This window comes from Aulonocara sp. 'chitande type north' Nkhata Bay, linkage group LG1, assembly GCF_057382095.1.
Source record: "Aulonocara sp. 'chitande type north' Nkhata Bay isolate Kocher_YH1m ecotype deep benthic linkage group LG1, A_spYH_male_GT1.1, whole genome shotgun sequence".
NCBI classification, from domain to species: domain Eukaryota; kingdom Metazoa; phylum Chordata; class Actinopteri; order Cichliformes; family Cichlidae; genus Aulonocara; species Aulonocara sp. 'chitande type north' Nkhata Bay.
The window spans coordinates 15991439-16011994 of record NC_141344.1 but is presented as its reverse complement, the minus strand read 5'-3'; the positions used below and the strand labels follow the sequence as shown (position 1 = coordinate 16011994).

The 20556-nt window shown below is 40.8% G+C and overlaps 1 protein-coding gene across 1 annotated transcript; it reads right to left on the bottom strand.

Moving 5' to 3' along the window:
• Positions 1-3690: 3690 nt before the first annotated feature.
• LOC147338870 (uncharacterized) lies at positions 3691-6836 on the bottom strand. Its single transcript, XM_086285697.1, has 2 exons — positions 4377-6836; positions 3691-4331 (listed from the first exon to the last, which is right to left on the bottom strand). The coding sequence occupies exon 1, from the start codon at positions 6097-6099 to the stop codon at positions 4537-4539; it is 1563 nt and encodes a 520-aa protein (XP_086141823.1). The 5' UTR covers positions 6100-6836; the 3' UTR covers positions 3691-4331; positions 4377-4536.
• Positions 6837-20556: the final 13720 nt, after the last annotated feature.

Genomic DNA, 20556 nt, shown 5'->3' with positions numbered 1-20556 from the left:
ATCTTGGACAGCATCCGCCTCTCCGACACCACCTTGAGGGAGTCCAGCTCCATCCCCACAACATTGCTGGCCTTACGGATCAGTTTATTAAGTCTGTTGGCATCTGCGACCCTCAGCCTGCTCCCCCAGCATGCAACAGCATAGAGGATCGCACTGGCCACCACAGACTCATAGAAAATCCTCAGCATTTTCTGGCAGATGTTGAAGGACCTCAGTCGCCTCAAAAAATAGAGACGACTCTGGCCCTTCCTGTAAAGTGCTGTGGTGTTTTTAGCCCAGTCCAGTTTATTGTCAATGTGTACTCCAAGGTATTTATAGTCCTCCACAATGTCAACACTGACCCCCTGGATTGAAACAGGGGTCAAGTGTTTCCTGGTCTTCCTGAAGTCCACGATCAGTTCCTTGGTCTTTGCCACGTTGAGCTGCAGATGATTCTGCTCACACCACGTGACAAAGGAGTCGACCACAGCCCGGTACTCTGTCTCATCATCCCTGCTGATGCATCCAACCACCGCAGAGTCATCAGAAAACTTCTGAAGATGGCAGGTCTCTGTGCAGTGGCTGAAGTCTGTGGTGTAGAGGGTGAAGAGGAAGGGGGAGAGGACAGTCCCCTGTGGTGCCCCTGTGTTGCTAATCACCTTGTCAGACACACACTGTGGGAGACGTACATATTGTGGTCTTCCTGTCAGGTAATCAACAATCCAGGACACCAGAGAAGCATCCACCTGCATCGCTGCTAACTTATCACCCAGGAGGGTCGGCCTGATGGTGTTGAAAGCACTGGAAAAGTCAAAAAACATGACCCTCACAGTGCTCGCCGGCTGGTCCAGATGGGTGTAGACACGATTGAGCAGGTAGATGATGGCGTCCTCTGTTCCGAGACGAGGCTGATAAGCGAACTGAAGGGGATCCAGATGTGGTCTTACTATGGGTCGCAGCTGGTCCAGGATGAGCCTTTCCAGGGTCTTCATGATGTGGGAGGTCAGTGCCATGGGCCTGTAATCCTGGGGGCCACTGGGACGGGGCGTCTTTGGTACAGGGACGAGGCATGATGTCTTCCACATCACCGGGACCCTCTGCAGACTCAGACTCAGCATAAACAGTTTATGAAAGACTCCACACAGCTGGGGGGCACAGGCCTTGAGGACGAGGGGACTCACTCCGTCTGGTCCAGCAGACTTGCCTGAGTGAAGTCTCCTCATTTGCATCTCAACCTGGTATTGAGTGAAGGTGATGGGTGGGGGAGGGGTGTGGCTCTGGATTCCAGGCTGACTGCAGGTGAGGTTGTGGGGGTGGGAGCAGACACTGTGGTGTCGAATCTATTGAAAAACAGATTCAACTCGTCGGCTCTATTCTCACCTCCCTCAGCTCCCCTGCTGTTGGTTGGCCTGAATCCAGTGATGGTCTTCATGCCCCTCCACACCTCTCTCATGCTGTTCTGCTGGAGTTTCCACTCCAGCTTCCTCCTGTAATTGTCCTTAGCCTCTCTGATCTTGTCCTTAGAATCAAGTAACTGAAATGGTGAAAAAAGTAGCCAAACAGCCCTAACAGTATTTAATTGAATTTAATCACAACCACATCAACATACTTCATATAGAGTCTGTAGTAGTTTCACATTGTACACTGTCTATTAAGCCTATCAGTATTTTTATTCGTCTTTAGGCATGAAAAGATGAATAAAAATACTGATTGAGGTTGTCATAATTCATGCATGATGGGGTTAAATAACAATAATTGCAATGAAACACGTCATACATCTATAGTAATATTAAATAACCAGTGGGTGGCAGGGTATGGAGTTACACATCAGTGTCCAGTGTAGTGGTTTATGTCCAAGTATACCATCAACACTGACACAAATGCAAGAAAACATCCTTTGAATAGCTGTCCACTGTAGTGACCACTATGCGTGAAAGGGTTAATGGCTGATAACAAGTAAACAGGTTAAAGGACTTGTCACATAATGATCCAATGCAGCTCATTTTGTTTTACTACAACATTCATGTATGTTCTGTAAAGCCAATCCCTCGTTTTGTCGCCTCTACAAACAATATTTATTATAAAATTGGGTTTGGAAAGTGAAGTCTTATTTTTTGCAAATGCTGAATTTATTTAACAGCAAGCAGGAGGTGACAGCCCTGGTTGCAAAAGCCAAGACGGTTTTTATAAAGTAATAAAGTAATAACTTCTACCTTCGGCTATAACTTCAGTTTAACTATAGTTAAAGTCTTCTTAAGTGGAGCATGTGCAAGTTATGATCCTGTTTAGGGTAAAACAGACAATAAAACAGGGTTTTTTAGGACATGACAACTTTGTCATTGAGAGATTGCTACTCCTGGGCAAAGAAAATAATGAAAATGAAAATAATTATAAATTGAAGGAAAGATGTGAAGGAGAATTAATAATTAGGCTCCTTAGGAAAAGAAAACTGTGGCGCTCAAAAATGCACACTACCCGCACATATGGGCCTGCTGTGTTCAAAGACCAGTTTTGTGAAGAGGAACTACAAAAATCAAATCCTCAAGATCATTATTCAGCTCCACTGTTTTGAAGAGCTAAATAAATATGGATATCTCAGTGGAAAATAAAACTTCTTTGCTGAGGTTGACATAAAAAAAAGACAAAAACTTGGTTGTTACAACAGTGAAGCAAGTATAAGTCATTTTTTGTCTTCAACTTTCAGTTTATTTAAATATAGCCATCTTTTTGATCAGTATTATGGTACAGACTGTTTCACACAGAGTAATCACCTTATTCCAAGCAGATTTTAAGATGCTAGTATACTGTTCACAGATTGCATGTTTGTCTAACAAATGTTTACATTTTCAAAAGATATATTTTAACATTTTGTACAGCTTTTTTTATCCCTACTGGGAGAATATCCTGTGTCCTGGTATGCAGGGTTAACCCACTGTGTGTTCTTGCACTGGAAGGAGAAACCGGAGTAATCATGTGGAGATTATATAAACAGAAGGACCTTCCGTGGTTCTGAAGCAGAAAAAGCAGCAGTAATTTACACTTTGATTTGCATTGCTTGCCAGTCATTTGTCACTTTGCTTTGTATGAACAATTACAATAGAGAGAAGAGGCCATTTTTGAAGATTAATTGTGACCTCTTACAAGTGTGATGAATAAAATGGTGAAAGACAAGCACTTATTTGTCAATTCTTTATCAGAGAAATTTTCACTACACCAGTATCGTGTTGCCAGAAACTACAGGATCCAGTCAAGAGTCCACTGGCAGAGATACCCAGTTTTACAGAGGCAGTTTTTAATGTTCTAGAAAATCAGATGCAGAAGGCCTTTATATATCCTCTCTTGGTCTCACAGTGCGCTCAGTTAAATATTTAAATTGACTTCTGGACCATCAGTTTTAAGAGATGCACTCTGAAAAAAAGAATAAAACTGCAGTAGTTTTCTTCTCTGTGCATTTTATTCCTATGGCTTTGTCCGTCTTATTTCATGCAGCTTCTTTATGACAATACCAACAAACTGAGGTCCCACTTAACTTAGTTTAGTCTATGTTAACCTGTGCTTTTAAAGGTGAGAAGAGGTGCAGTTCGATCTGACAGTACCCTAAAAAATAACCACAGACTTGACATGTTTCCTAGCAGAGCTAGAGCCAACAGTTTGATCGGGTTTGGTTTTCTTCTCATTTTGGGGGAGTGTTGGGGGAAAACTCTGCAAAAGACCCAGGAGAAATAAAGACACAATGAGACAAAGTTACTTTCTTTATCAAACGTGTACACGGGTGAGCTGCGAAGAACAACTCACCCCATGCACAGTGGCTTAGTAATTTTTATAGGCACAGAGCACAGAGACAGTGAGAACAGGATAACAAATAATAAACAGATAAAATAAAACAACTCCATATATGGTGCTAGTCTCGTCAGCAGAGAGCTAGGGAAGATAAAACAATCTAAAACAATATGTCCCAGAAACAAGATGTGTTTGCTGGGAAAGTCTAAAAAGATAATTCTAAACTAATCTAACCATAGGCAGAGGGCAGACAAAAGGCATCTTTGTACATTTAAAAGAAGGTAAAGAAAACATAGAATCATTTTTCCTGTAACATTCCCTCCTGTTTTAACTTATTTTAAATGTATACAACAATTGTCTGTGAAGGTTATTTATTAAGTATCTTAAGCAATTTTTTAATTTTCAAAATGTCAGCATAGCAGAAATGGAAGTCATTTGGTCTAAAGAATAAAACAAAAGAAAATAATAAAAAGAAAAACATAGTAAATGAAAATCATAGTAAATGAAATAACAAGTGGAATAAACAAGAAAAAATAATAAAACTAAAACTACAAAAAATAAAGGATAAAAACCTTATATTTTAAAACGAAAACTACAGAAAATAAAAGGATGAAAACTAAAATGAAAACTTTGTATTTAAAAATGATGAAAACCTAATATGTAAAATGAAAACTTCAAAAAAATAAAAGGATGAAAACCTGCATAACCTACTAATGTTTTAATCAGTACGTGATCACTTGACAAGTCATTTTTAATCACCACGTCATTTATTAGCAGCTAGTACAAGTTCTCCTCTAACAGAATTGCAACGGGATGCTGGTCTTCTTCAGGCACGGCAACATAAGCAGTCATTGTAGTTGTTATCATCTTTGAAATCATTACTCTTAGGCATGGCAACACACACAACACTAATATGAGCAGTGCTATCATGATGAGACCTAGAAGGAAAAATGGCTTTGCTACAGCAGCCAGCCATGAACCGCTGAACAGCCAGTCCAGCCAGCCTTGTGCTGTAGCTGCTCCAGGTGTGTGGTCAGTGACATATTTTTGCAGAGCGGTCAAATTCTGCAAAGCTTCATAAATGTCTCCTCCAGTTTCGTATCCATCAGGGATAAAAGTGCAACATGTTTCCCCGATCAGCTTGCAAACTCCTCCTTGTGATGCTGTTAGCAGGTCTAGTGTCAGTCTGTTCTGCAGCACCATCGTTCTGATGGCCTGCTGTTCTCCTGCTAAGGCGGTTCCCAGGGTCTTAGTCAAGTTGATGTGTCGTAGCAGAGCATATCGGTTGATTTCCACATGATCCCGCACCTCGGCAACTCCAATGCCGGGGATCAAGCTCTGTAAGAATTTCACTCCTCCTCCCCAGATGCGAAACTCTCCCGGCACTCCAGTGTCCACTGTAATGCCGAAAGAATTGGGTGAGGCGATGTCCACTTCACGTCTCTGTCGGCTGCTTGGGTGATGTGCAACACTTTGCATGAAGAAGACGTGATCTGATAATTGCACCAGGGTGCACAGACCCCCCCAACCTTCAGGGAGTGACAGATAAGCCTTATTGCCACATAGGAAGTACCAGTCAGCCAAAACTCTGGTTCCTCTACAGCTGGGTGCCGTCCGTGCACATCCTGTCTGGTACTGAGTCTTTGTTTGTAGTGGCATTCGGTAGCTGTAGTCGGAGCAACAGTTGAGGCTCATCAGCGTCGTGTTACTGGCACAGGTGGCGTTGATTGAACAGGCCATACACTTCCTCTCGTTCCTTGGTGGGCAGAAAGTGTATATGTACTTACATAGGTGAGTAGGCAGCTCCCCCACTGCCCACAATCCATTGTTCATCACACATACTGGCATGTGTGATGCGTTCAGTTTGTTCAGTAGAATTACATCAGGCAGCGGGTCTGAGACTTGGGGCCAGGTCAGTAGGTAGGTCTGTCCGGAACAGTTCACATTTGTGGGTGATGATGACCTCCAGGTTGCTTTCGCTGGGATGCTGTAGTTGGCTTTGGACCAAAGAGTACCGTAGCCTGGATGTGTTGCCAGGCCCAACAGGCACCAACTGCGATCTTCAGGTATGCTGTACGGCCACAGGCCAGACGTCTGTGAGGATAGGGGCATATGGGTACATGCATAGCAGTCAGTTTTGTTATTCAAGTGAGCTGTAGTGTTCATAAACTGCCACCAGAAGTTAGTGGCGTAGCCATGGGGAAACTTGGTGTACTTTCCTTTGTCATACAGTGTCTGCCTTTTCTCCATATAGCGTGACTTGTTGTCCCTCACGGAAGCAAAGGTGAGGAGCCCGGCCATGGTCAGGGCCGCTGCAGTTGTTAAGAGCCACCACCTCATGACGACGGGACACACCCTCCTGTCGCGAGTAGACCCCCCGGCCAGGAAAGCTGACCCCTCCACCGGGCGAGATCACAACAAGTGGGCAAGCCTGCCGTCAGCTGTGTTTAGATGGCTTCACTGACTCGCCTGCAGTGACTCTGATGGATCCAGGATGGTCGTTCCGCAATTTTGCAAGCGGTCGGTGTAGTGAGGAGGACTTGGTATGGCCCCTCCCACCTGGGTGTGCTCCAGTTTTTCCTTTGGAGCACCTTGATCAGAACCCAGTCACCGGGCTTTAGTCTGCAAGACACTGGAGAAACATCATCAGGTTGTTGATTATGTACAATGATCTCTTTGTTTTCTAACAGCTTAGACATCCATTCTGCTAATGTGTTTTCTCTGATTGCTTTGTCTATTGGTTGACTGGTGATTGGCAGTGGGAACGGCCTGCCATGAATGATTTCAAATGGAGTTAGTTTATGGGAGCCTTGCGTTAAGCGCATCCACATTTTCACTAAACCCAAACATTCAGGCCACGGCCTTCCTGTTTCTGCCATGCATTTCCTGAGCCTTTGTTTTATAGTGCCGTTAGTTCTCTCTACAAGGCCTGCGCTCTGAGGGTGATAAGCACAGTGGTGTTTTATGCTGAAACCGAGTGCTTCAGAGACCTTAGTGATGACATCATTTACAAAATGAGTGCCGTTGTCTGATCGTATCAAAGCTGGAATGCCATATGTGGGTATGAAGTGATTGCACAGGCATTTTGCTACTGAAATTGCATCTGCCTTTTTCACTGGATAGATTTCCGGCCACTTTGAGAACACATCTATAACCACTAGGGCGTATTTTGACCCTTGACATTCGCTTAGCTTTATAGTGTAGAAATGAGAGTTGACAATACAGGTCATTCCCCCCGATGACAAATGCGTACAGCCATGAGTCACTAATGCCGCCATTTTGTGGAGGAATTTTGGCAACACTGGCTTGCCATAACACATCATTAAGTCGTTTGTCAGAACTGCACCGTGTTTTAGCCATTTTGCCTGCTCTGCTGTGCTTGCTGCTTTTGTTCATTTTTCAACACATCCAGTGGAATCTGATGTGTGTTTACTGCCATCAATGTGATGTTTGTGTTTTGTGCCGCCTATTTTGCTGCTCTGTCAGCAAAATTGTTGCCTGTAGTAATGAAAGAGTCAGTAGGCTTTGTAAGAGGTTGGCATGCTGAACCGGTTTTCCAGTTGGTGTAATCATTCCTCTGTTATGCCAAATTTTTTGCAAAATGATGTACAGCAGAGAAAACATACTGGCTGTCTGTATGTATATTTATTAGTTTGTCTTTGTGTATTTCACTTTCGCGTATCACAGCTATCAGCTCAGCGCTCTGTGCAGAACATGAAGAAGAGAGTGGTTTTGCTTCTATTATTTTACTATCTGTGGTTACTGCGTAACCTACACAATTTCGGCCTGTGCTGTAAGGTCAAATAAGTTCTTAAGTGGCTGCCTCAAAACTGTTTTGCATTATTTCTCTGTGGCCTACTCCTACAATCTCGTGTGAAGTGACCTTCCTCTCCACGGTTCTAGCAGGCGTTGTCTCTATGTTATCTGCTGTTTCTGCGTGGCTGTCTGCAGCCTTGGTGTTTATGACTTTGCTCGCCTCTCTGTTCCTGATAGCCACCTGCGGATTAGTGTTTTAGTCTGTTGTCAACACGTCAGCCTTATTTTTAAGTTACAGAATGCTTCTTCTTTTTTTTCTTGGTTTGGGAGAATAGATGCAACACTACATTTTCACTTAAGGCAATTTTAAATAATTTCTAGTTTTTCAAACAATTCATGGATCTCACACATTTCAAACTTTCAAGTTAGGGTTGTTTCCCATTTATACAAATATATATATATTTAACTTTGCATTGCTCACAGCTCATAGCTCACAGCTCTAAACCTAGGCATTTTTCAATCATATGCCTAATCACTATGTGTCATTGTGATTCTCAAGTATTGTCACAAGTTCGTTTAAATTCGTTTCCAAAACCAACAAAATAATCAAACAAAAACAAAAAACATAAACGTGTCAGGACACAAAAGAAAAAGAAAAATGCTGCCACCCGAACAAGGCAGAAGTCTGCATATGTTGGCTTTAATAGCATGCAGCTTGTAACATACTAGACTAATGTGCCTGTGTTAATTCAGCTCCATATTATTGTGTGAAGTTGCACTGGGTTGGGAGTGGTTTTGTGGTTGTCACATTTTTGGTGAGCCAATGGCTGGAATGGGGTTGGACTAATTAGAGGCAGGTGTACTTGATTGCACTGATACACTGGTCTACATATAGCCCACACTACAAACACTGCTGTGTTGTTTTGTCTCTCTGTGCAGTCCAGGGCCTATTATATGCCACAGCCTAAAGGCAGCAGAGTTCCAGAGGCTTGAGTGACCACTGACTATATGCTTCCAGGGTGGTGGGTCTCCAAGGACAACTTCTAACCCTGTTAAAGGCAACATGTGGAGTGCAACTTGGCCGTGTGGCATAGCTGGCTCTGGCCTTGGGACTGTGTGTTTTTATACAATTCATAAGTGGGACACTGGACTGTTTTATCTTTTATCTCTTGATATATTTTTCGTCAATAAATTATCTTTTAGAATTTTATTGACTGACATCTTTTTGCCCACGACTGAGACGGTTGGTCAGACCTAGAGTCTTTCTTTGGGTGTGTTACAGCAGCTTCTGCTCTAAAAGAAACAAAAAGAAAAAGAAAAGAAAATGTGGAACATGCTCATCAGCTTAGCAGTGTCTACATATTTAATTCAGCTTCTCAATCCTGTAGTTTTAGCTGTTGTCTACAGGGTTTTGCTTATTGGTTGTTATTATAGGTGTGCTCTATATCTCAGCAATGTGTCATTCTAGGATGATAGGTTTCAAGCTGGTCAAGTGCCTCTATGCACTTCATTAGTTTAGTTATTCTCTGTATTGTCTTCATCTCACATGTCATTACACTGAGTTTCAGCAAACCTTAAGCTTGATGCAGACTACTGCTTAACAATTATCCACCTCACATCATAACCGATTAAGGTGCCTCTTCATATTAATATTATGTCATTGTTAATATTATCCTCTTTGTCTTATATGACAGCAATAGCATATTATAATATTTTATCAGTGTGTACCACTATACTACTACTGAGCCAATTTGATAGTTAGGATCATCTTATTCAGCAAACAGATAATTTTGAATTCATCCAATCTGCGGTCACATTTGTTCTCTCTGTTGCATGGCGGACCAGGCAGTTCTATTATATTATTTATATTTTATTTTGTATCCATCAAGGGCTTCAGATGACCTGCAGAATCATCCTTTTCCCAAGGTGGAGACAGTTACCTTTTCACACACTGTCCTTGGCTGAACAGTGACACAGCCTTAATATACTTTATTTATGTTATTAAAATATTTTCGTGTGAAGTATTTGCTTTATATTCATTTTATACATTGTGGGCATGGTCATCATGCCAACTGTGTTTCATTGATAATATCACTTTACAGGTTGTTATCCTTGCTATTATTAATTTCAAATACTCTAAAGATAATTTCTACTGTAATTTTCCCTTTGTTCATCTTTATTTCGTACTTTTTATATTTATATCTACTCAGTGGGGTCTGTTTTCAACCCTTTTAAACTACCTCAAACTACTTTGATCTCTAGTTTTCACTTAATAAGGGATTATTATGTTCTTCCTGATATGGGTGTTGCTGCACATGCGGCTGCAGGAATGAGTGATGGTTTACTAAAAGGATTGTGGGAACTGCACAGTGTCTCGTCTTCTGGTTTTACTAAACTGGCAGTTGGATTCTGTTCTTCTGACTGTTTATATTTTGTTTTCTTAAATCTCTCTCTGTTTTTGTCTGGACTTTTCTTTTCTCACCACTGCTCGTCAGCAGGAATGAGTTTTAATTTCACTTGCTTGATTACCCATCTTATTTATGTATTTACTTATTTTTGTTTATTAAGTAATATATACACGATACAGCTGCTATCACCTTCGCTGGTATTAGAGACGAGAGTGGTTGCTCACACACCCTTCTACTTTCGGACTATTTCCAAAAGCGGTGTGAACTTTACGAGACGGAACTCGACCGTTCTCTCAACTCACCAGCACGTCAGTGAATAGCAGTAAAAGAAAAACACAGTAGGAGCAGCTCAGTCTCTTATTGGACCGTGAAAATTCAGCTTGCTCCGTTAATTAAAACAATACACACACACACATTCACATTCACACCTATTCGCGCGATCGGAACCCTTATCATAAGGGGAGCTGCCAGTCTTTCTGTAGACGAGCTACTTATTCCCTAGACCCTGTCTAGACCCAGCTGGGGGAGCTACCCAGAGCTCCAAACCTAACCCACAGAAGTGGGGAGCTTCCAGTCGACGAGCTCCAAGCTACCAGCCGACGAGCTACTTTAAACCCACAGAGGTGGGGAGCTTCCAGTCGCGACGAGCTACTTTCGCTATTTTAAATTCCCTGAATTTAAAATACGCTTTTACGCAAGATTGTGTCAGTGTGTCTGTATCTACCTGGTCGGTGTCGCCGGGTCTGGTCCACCTCGATCGGGCCCCACCACGTCGCTTTCTAAGACGTTGGCCAAGACCCGAATTTAACGCTCTTGGTCTTTTTCCACACACCTGGTGTGTGGGCTGTCGACAGGCGAACAACGTGGACTGGTCACGGAGATGGGACACGATGGAGGCGCTCCGGCTCGAAGGACCAAGAAATGTTGGGGGAAAACTCTGCAAAAGACCCAGGAGAAATAAAGACACAATGAGACAAAGTTACTTTCTTTATCAAACGTGTACACGGGTGAGCTGCGAAGAACAACTCACCCCATGCACAGTGGCTTGGTAATTTTTATAGGCACAGAGCACAGAGACAGTGAGAACAGGATAACAAATAATAAACAGATAAAATAAAACAACTCCATATATGGTACTAGTCTCGTCAGCAGAGAGCTAGGGAAGATAAAACAATCTAAAACAATATGTCCCAGAAACAAGATGTGTTTGCTGGGAAAGTCTAAAAAGATAATTCTAAACTAATCTAACCATAGGCAGAGGGCAGACAAAAGGCATCTTTGTACATTTAAAAGAAGGTAAAGAAAACATAGAATCATTTTTCCTGTAACAGGGAGTTAAGTATTTCCAACTGTGCTGCTCTATTTCACTACAACTCATTATTAAGGGAATGAGCATAAACAAACAAAAACCCATATAATTTATGTCTCTTGAGCCCAATAATGCCAAAAGTAGGGCTTCAGTGGACTGCAGCACTTGCAAGAAAATATTGTTCTCTTTGGTAACTCCTTAAATGCAAGACAAGTGCTCCTAAAGAAGAATTTAATGAACACAAACATGTAAAAAATAAAGATCATCATGTTATCATATCTATAGCACACTTAAACACCGTGTGTCTTCATAGGACCCTTTATATCTACCCAGGGAATACCATGTCATTCTTCAGGTAAGTGAAGTGAGAATTGTGCAGCACAGAGCTATAATTTAATAAAACAAACACCCAGCAGGCAATGTAATATTTTAAAATGAAGCTGCACACTGAAATGTATTCATTACTGCTGTCACTGCCGAATCATCCCATGAATTTGATCAATTCTTAGAAACTGTTTAACAATTTGCTGTTATATATTTTATCAGTGACATCTTGTCATATATTAAAAAATACTGTTTCCTTTTTGAGCTTTTGCAGCTCATATAATGATAACCCCAAGCCAGATGTGAAGCAGCTCAGCAAGAAAAAAGATAAAAAGCATCGCTCAGACAATTGCAAATGGAAGATTGGAGACCTCATAATGCAAAGTAGATGAGAATCCAGAGTGTTAATAGCTGGTTGACGTACACTTGACATCCATTGTGTTGCTGTAAAGAAAATCTACATAAAGTGCTCTACCATTGTTAAATCAGGCAGTAAAATGTCTCATAAATGTATAATATGGCAAAAAAACAAAAACTGGTGCACCTCTGCTGCTGGTTTACCTTATTACAGGTTTGCACTCCACACAGTAACTACGCTCTCATGCATCTGCACACGCTGGATTCAGCTTTGCCAGTTAAATGCCCTGCTACCACACTACCCCTGCATGTGTACATGGCTGGAACTTAATCTTTGCTGGGAAGGGCTTTAAACTCCCAAATCCCTGCACAGGAATTGACAGCTGCAGTGACTGATAAAAACTTCAATCCATACGTGATAAACAGACAGCACAGTTTTAAAGCCATGATAATTTTAGAAACAGAGAACGTCTTTTGACACAGCAGCCTCACAAGATAATAATGGAAATGTTTCCCCTAATGCAGTTACAGTTGTGTTTTTTCCTTGTATTTATCTATTCCTGTTGTTTAGAGATCGCTCTGTGGGAATCCTGCATCTGAGGTATATGCTGGAACTCCTCCAGTGGATATGACCAAGATACTCCTGCCTTTTGAATACACAGTGGCAGACTTTTAAGGTTTTCAAGAGTTTAGCCAATTTTTTATTTCCAGGGTGCCATATAACTTTTTAATGAAATCTTGTATAAGCCTCTGACCAAATGAAACACTTCATTGGAACAATAAATTGAAATTAAATAATTGTTTTTCTTTGCCACCATGGCGTTAGGCTTATATATTATTAAAAAAACAAAAGTGTTGGTTTAGATTTTCTACTTGATTTGGCCGAGTGAAGGGTAGTCATTTAGCTACAATTTTGTTCTGTATACACTGAACAGCCACTGTATAGGTACATCTTGGCTTGGATTGTGGCATCTGTATGTCACTATTGTGTTAATGTGGACCAACAAGACCCGAGGACTGTTACCAGCACCTTGTTGAATCTATGCATGAACACTGAAGCCAGTTCTGAAGGCAAAAGGAGATCCAACCCCAAACTAGCAAGTTGTAACTAATAAAGTAGCCACTGAAGGTATTATTGTAAATGTTGCTAGAAGATGCATAATTCATTTGTTTGTTTAGGAATTTTTTTTATTTTTATTTTTTGTAATCACTTTAGTTTCAACTTGGTAAAGGCGAGATCTCTGTTGTCTATCTTCCCAGTGCAAACTGCTTGCACAATATAGTACTTAGCACGATGAAATGTGCCACCATCAGTACTGACAAGCAGTTTAGCCGCACGCAGCAAGAAAAGCAATAATTTTTCTAGTTTTCTAGTTACAGCACCTGATGCTTTAAACTCTTTCTTGCCCAGTTTTGTCACAATGTACACAGATTGTACAAAAGAGGGGGAAAAAATAAGCAGGTTTAATGAACAGGTGTGTAATCACTCTCTGAGATATATAAAAAACTTTACATTATGTAAATGTTTAAATATTAGTTATTGGACATTCTATACAGGCTTTTCTGTGATTTATGTAATTTCACACTGTGTTTGACATGTTTTCAGATCCATAATGAGGCAGATTATGTTTTATGATGGACAGTCTCTTCCATAACTGTTTTGAAGCTGAGTCACTCAGTCGGCTGTCTGCTGTTCTTCATCGTGGCCACTACAAGGTTTGAATTTCTTTTCCTGCATCATATGTACCTCAGGTTTATGGAAGTTGTCATTTATGTTGTTTTGTTCATGGTTTCACCTTTTATACTATGAATGATTTACCGTATCATTGTTTACCCCGATGTTCTAAAGATAATCCAAGGCTATGCTTGGACATTGCTAGCACGGGCAAAGCAGGACATGAAGCATTGCTGAATATGTTTCCAAACCAACTTCATTCTAAGCCAAAGACTAGAAAGTATGGTGAAGAATATCTTCCCTTTGGTTTCACCTGCACAAGTGCTGAGGTAGGTCTCCCCTGCTTAATTGGTTTTCCCTTTGTCGGGAGCAGCGCTGGGCTCTTCAAATCAGGGACAAACAGTATCCCACATTCTTGATTTTTAGTTCACAAACACTTGTTGTGACGACTAACTACTCCTGACATTTTGGAGATTCTAGCTCTTTATACAGTAGAGTTACAGCAGGATACAAATAATATCAGGCTGATCCTGCCACAATTTGTCCCCCGGTTCAAATCACAACAAACAGTATCCCACAGTTGTTTATGTTTTTAAACCCATTTTGCACAGAGCAGCATTTTTTGAAAAATGCATTGATAGCAATGTTGTATATTATTACACATGAAAAAAAACCCAACTACAGTAAAATAATCACATCGTGATGCCTCTGCCTTTCTAAATGGAGGGACAGTAACTGCGTGTATATGTAAGCGTGTAAAACCTGAAGATACAGTGGGGCAAAAAAGTATTTAGTCAGCCACCGATTGTGCAAGTTCCCCCACCTAAAATGATGACAGAGGTCAGTAATTTGCACCAGACGTACACTTCAACTGTGAGAGACAGAATGTGGAAAAAAAATCCATGAATCCACATGGTAGGATTTGTAAAGAATTTATTCGTAAATCAGGGTGGAAAATAAGTATTTGGTCAATAATAAAAATACAACTCAATACTTTGTAACATAACCTTTGTTGGCAATAACAGAGGTCAAACGTTTACTATAGGTCTTTACCAGGTTTGCACACACAGTAGCTGGTATTTTGGCCCATTCCTCCATGCAGATCTTCTCAAGAGCAGTGATGTTTTGGGGCTGTCGCCGAGCAACACGGACTTTCAACTCCCGCCACAGATTTTCTATGGGGTTGAGGTCTGGAGACTGGCTAGGCCACTCCAGGACTTTCAAATGCTTCTTACGGAGCCACTCCTTTGTTGCCCGGGCGGTGTGTTTTGGATCATTGTCATGTTGGAAGACCCAGCCTCGTTTCATCTTCAAAGTTCTCACTGATGGAAGGAGGTTTTGGCTCAAAATCTCACGATACATGGCCCCATTCATTCTGTCCTTAACACGGATCAGTCGTCCTGTCCCCTTGGCAGAAAAACAGCCCCATAGCATGATGTTTCCACCCCCATGCTTCACAGTAGGTATGGTGTTCTTGGGATGCAACTCAGTATTCTTCTTCCTCCAAACACGACGAGTTGAGTTTATACCAAAAAGTTCTACTTTGGTTTCATCTGACCACATGACATTCTCCCAATCCTCTGCTGTATCATCCATGTGCTCTCTGGCAAACTTCAGACGGGCCTGGACATGCACTGGCTTCAGCAGCGGAACACGTCTGGCACTGCGGGATTTGATTCCCTGCCGTTGTAGTGTGTTACTGATGGTGACCTTTGTTACTTTGGTCCCAGCTCTCTGCAGGTCATTCACCAGGTCCCCCCGTGTGGTTCTGGGATCTTTGCTCACCGTTCTCATGATCATTTTGACCCCACGGGATGAGATCTTGCGTGGAGCCCCAGATCGAGGGAGATTATCAGTGGTCTTGTATGTCTTCCATTTTCTGATGATTGCTCCCACAGTTGATTTTTCACACCAAGCTGCTTGCCTATTGTAGATTCACTCTTCCCAGTCTGGTGCAGGTCTACAATACTTTTCCTGGTGTCCTTCGAAAGCTCTTTGGTCTTGGCCATGGCGGAGTTTGGAGTCTGACTGTTTGAGGCTGTGGACAGGTGTCTTTTATACAGATGATGAGTTCAAACAGGTGCCATTCATACAGGTAACGAGTGGGGGACAGAAAAGCTTCTTACAGACGACGTTACAGGTCTGTGAGAGCCAGAGATTTTCCTTGTTTGAGGTGACCAAATACTTATTTTCCACCCTAATTTACGAATAAATTCTTTACAAATCCTACCATGTGAATTCATGGATTTTTTTTTCACATTCTGTCTCTCACAGTTGAAGTGTACCTCTGGTGCAAATTACTGACCTCTGTCATCATTTTAAGTGGGGGAACTTGCACAATCGGTGGCTGACTAAATACTTTTTTGCCCCACTGTAGTCAGATTAACAGTATTTTGTCTCTGCCATTCTGCAATTAATCTCATGTAAACAATAACGTGTGCACAGCATGACGTGAAAAAAGGCACATACCTTTGACATTGCGAGGAACTCTGTATTCCTCGTCCACACGTAAACGAAAAAAAGGAGTTTTAAAAAAATCTCAGTTTTCGGTGATTCGAAACGCCGTTTACATGTGGACAAAACAGCTGCGTTTTCGAAAATACCCGTGTAGGTGTGGACATAGCCTAAAAGAGTTAGTAGTTTATTTTATTACTACCTATAATTTATTGCAGATTACTTGCATTTGCTTAATTGTTTACTAAATGTTTGAGGTGTGAAAGAAACCGCAATGGAGCAAAATATGGGTGTGTGTGTGGTTGGAGGATGTGTTTGTGCGTGCGCGCGTGCACACGTCGGAAGGGGGGGGGGGGGGGGGGCGAACATTTTTAGCAAAAATTTTGGGAACCACTGACTTAACCTGAGGCATACTTCATACTTCCCAGTTCAAGGTCTACTAGTGATGAGATTTCCGGATCTTTTTAGAGAACCGGCTCTTTCGGTTCGGCTCACTAAAAAGAGCCGGCTCTTTCGACTCCGAACCGGCTCTTCAGGTTGTTTTGTTGCTTTAATTAATTTATTATTAACAATAATATAAAATTATGCACAAAAGGAATTACTAATGTTAAAAAAAGTGGTTTTATTTATATATATTAATATATAAATATATGCAGTGGCCCCTAGAGAGAAAACATGTATAAACTCTAAAAAGCACATACAAACTCCAAAACACATTTCTAGCATGAACTGAACTTCCAAACAGAGCTACCTAGATCACTTAAATTACACAATTGAAAGCATGAAAGCATATGTGTATTGTTTGTGTATTTATACACAAGCATTCATATATAGTCAAAAAATAATAATAAAAAAAAAGTTCATTTACCTGTTATTACCACACACCAAATCCGGTTGTTGGTACTTGCTGGCTTGTGTAGCCACTAGGTAACAAAAACTCAACACTGCCCTTAGCATCCTGGAGCACTTCTGTTGTCTTTTGTACGTGTTTTGAGTTTTTATGTGCTTCTGAGTTTTTACGTGTTTTGGAGTTTGTACGTGTTTTTACGTGTTTTGGAGTTTTTACTTGTTTTGGAGTTTGTACGTGCTTCAGGGTTTGTACGTGATTTGAAGTTTGTGTGTGCTTTGTCTGTAGGGGCCACCGTAAATATACTTTTATTTATTCACTCCACATAAAATGTAATAAATAAATCATATAATACAAAAATCAACTATTCACATTTCAACTTTTAACTATTTAAATTTTCAGCTTTTTCCTTTTATAAATTTAAAGTGAAACACACAAAACACTGCAAACCATAACACAATTAAATATAAATTATAATGTGAAAACAAAAAGAACATGCATATTCTCTGTCATATGAACCTGCATGACTAACTTTCTGAATCCTTTATCATCTGCAACTGAAAATAGTTGTGGATGATTACTATACCTTTCTAATGTGACGTTGTTGTCCCTGGCTCTCATTCTCTCTCTCTCACTCCTGCTCTGTTCCTGTGCTACTGAGTGTAACTACCGCCTCTCCCCCCTCTTCCCAGCGTAAAGCACAAGGCTCCCATGCTGAGTGAAGCGGAAAAAAAGTGCGAGAGAGAGGGTGAGAGAAAGGGGGGAAAAACCCCCCCAAAAAACCCCCAAAAAAAACCCCACGGCTCTAAGAGCCATTTCATTCGCGACTGACCCATCACTAAGGTCTACATCTCTCCTGGTGAAGGAAACTGTTATTGCATTGCAGCTGTCTGGGGTGAATACCTGAGGGCATGTACATTCTTCTCAAGTACCAAAACCCATTTTTTATTTGAATTAGACCTTTAAAGGACAAAAAGATTTGCCTTCAAAACACTGCCTGTTTTTTAAAAAATAAAAATAAACATAGTTCCTATTACATTTACAGCAATAATTTATCTGTTGCTTCCTCTTGTAATTTCTCAGAAACTGTGAAAAAACTGTTCAAACTGTTACAGAGGAGGACAAGAATCAGTGTGGTAGATAGAGTCACCTTAACATGTACAATGTCAATATTAATACTAATTTATGTGTGAAAAGAGAATCTACCTTGGAATTTCTTAACTCTCTTGACTTACACCATATCTCCACTCATACTTAAGCAGGTATAGTGAGTGCATTTTGTTTCCTCTTTTATACAAAAAGTAAACCAAGGTGCTGTCTCCAGAGGGCCTTCGATCAGACATTAAAGTCATTGGGATCTTCCAGTTGGTCAAGAGCTATGCTGAGGTGTAACTCAACCATGGACCATGATGTCAAAAATATTCAAGAACTGAAGCCAGGTGGCACCTCTTAACAGTGGGTAAATGGTTTAACAAAAGTGACTTCAAATTTAATTCAAACATTCTGAAATCAGAATTCATTACAGAGTTAATTTTTTTTTTTTATCAATTTTTTTTATTATTATTTATGGGGGGATTTCTTCATGGTACAAGTACACAGAATCTGATTTTTCATGGCAAACTCTCTAACCTTTACTTTCTTGCTTTAAGATCATGATGTTCACATACTGCCCCCTGGTGTTGTTTGAGTGCACCAACCTAATCATGAATCTAGACAACAGATAGTGTCCCCTGACTCATCACAGCAGGAAAAGCACGAGTCAGTCTCTCAGTAAGCCACGACAATGATCCGGCATGTACAACAGCAGGACCCCCCCACAGTGGGAAGCTGGCATTACTAACATACCATGAGTCAAATTGTTTTAATTCTATACACTGTGCACATCAAATAATGAGTTCATTGACCAAACTGGAGCTTATGTTTGATGTGTGATTGACAATGCCATTTCTGCTTTGTTTATGTACAAAGGTGCCCCTGAAAATGAATGGTAAATGGCCTGCATTTGTATAGCTCTTTTCTAGTCCCTAAGGACCCCAAAGCGCTTCACACTACATTCAGTCATTCACCCATTCACACACACATTCACACACTGGCGATGGCAAGCCACATTGTAGCTACAGCTGCCCTGGGGCGCACTGACAGAGGCGAGGCTGCCGGACACTGGCGCCACCGGGCCCTCTGACCACCACCAGTAGGCAAACACGGGGTTAGTATCTTGCCCAAGGATATTTGGCATGCAGGCAGGAGGCAGCCTGGGATCAAACCACCGACCTTCTGATTAGTGGCTGACCTGCTCTGCCACCTGAGCTACAGCCACCCCGGATAACAAATTAATTATGATTACATTAAAAACAGGAAAAGGAAAAGTATCAGAGTATGTGTGCAGCATGTGCAATATTAGCATGTGTGCTTTTTACATTAATGTACGTGTAACAAAAATACTGCAAAAGATTAGTTTATGTCTGGATTCAGACTCATAAATCTTGACAGATAGAGCAGATTTGAGGTTTTAATGAGAGAAAAATATTTTAATGTGAATTGTGATTTTTTTTTTATGATTGTAAATTCAAGTAAAGATAAAAACTGATATTTAAATTCAAATGGAAATCAGCGGATGTGTTTCTGTTAGGATATTTTAAAAACAACACCTGTGCATTTTTGTCATCCTGGACCAATTTTAACACACCAGCACTATGTGCTATGAAGGTTTTCAAAACACTGCCTGATTACGGCTGCTGCTGCTCATTTTTCTGTGCTCAAAACTAAATTGCTAAAACTAAACTAGAGATGAAAACCGGGTTTGGTGGACAAGTGCAACATCTTGTTCCATATGTATTCGGTTTAATCTCAAGAAAATGCACTTAATTAATAAAAGAAAAATTATATAATTCAAGATCATAACACAACCATATGTCTACAGCAGACATATAATACACATTTAGGCTTGTCCCAAACTTTGGCTGCATTCACAATGAAGGAGGTGACCAATTTTTTTTTTACATATTTGACTGGGGTGTATGGGGTAAATACAAGCATGAATATTGCAATTTTTTTTCTTTTTTAAATTCTGATTAGCGTTACTTTCATATGCATCTAAATCAGATACAGGTTAGATCTTCTACAACGTGACTCCAGTGTGAACTTCTACATCATTTAAAATAATCCAGTCCCTCTTGAGGAGGTGTGTGTCTGAACTGAGAGCGTTGGTTCTAGAGTCCCGTGGAGATACTGACAGATGTAGTTTCAAAATCAATTAAAGGTGAGCCTTAGCCATTTCGGAAGAACTCTGTTTGTGAATTCTGCCTTACACATTATACTACTTCTGGTTACTTTACATTCACCCAAATCTCCACAGAGAAGAGGAAGCTGTCTTATCATGAAACTCCTAACTAAGAAGATGTCGTTATTTTTCTTTTTTTTATTAGAAACAGCTGGCTTCTACTGCATATCACCTTGAAACAGTACTAAATAAAAATGTAAACCCTAAACTCAGTTACCTCCATGTTTACCTCATAAACTGATGTCGCCAAAAACGTGCCCCCCCCCCCCCCCCCCCCCGGAGGTTATACTTATTTTTTGTAACTGAAAAAGTTGAAGCATCTAAAGTATATCTGTCTCTGATATCCTCTCTGACTTACACATGTTTACACCAACATCTTTGCTAACT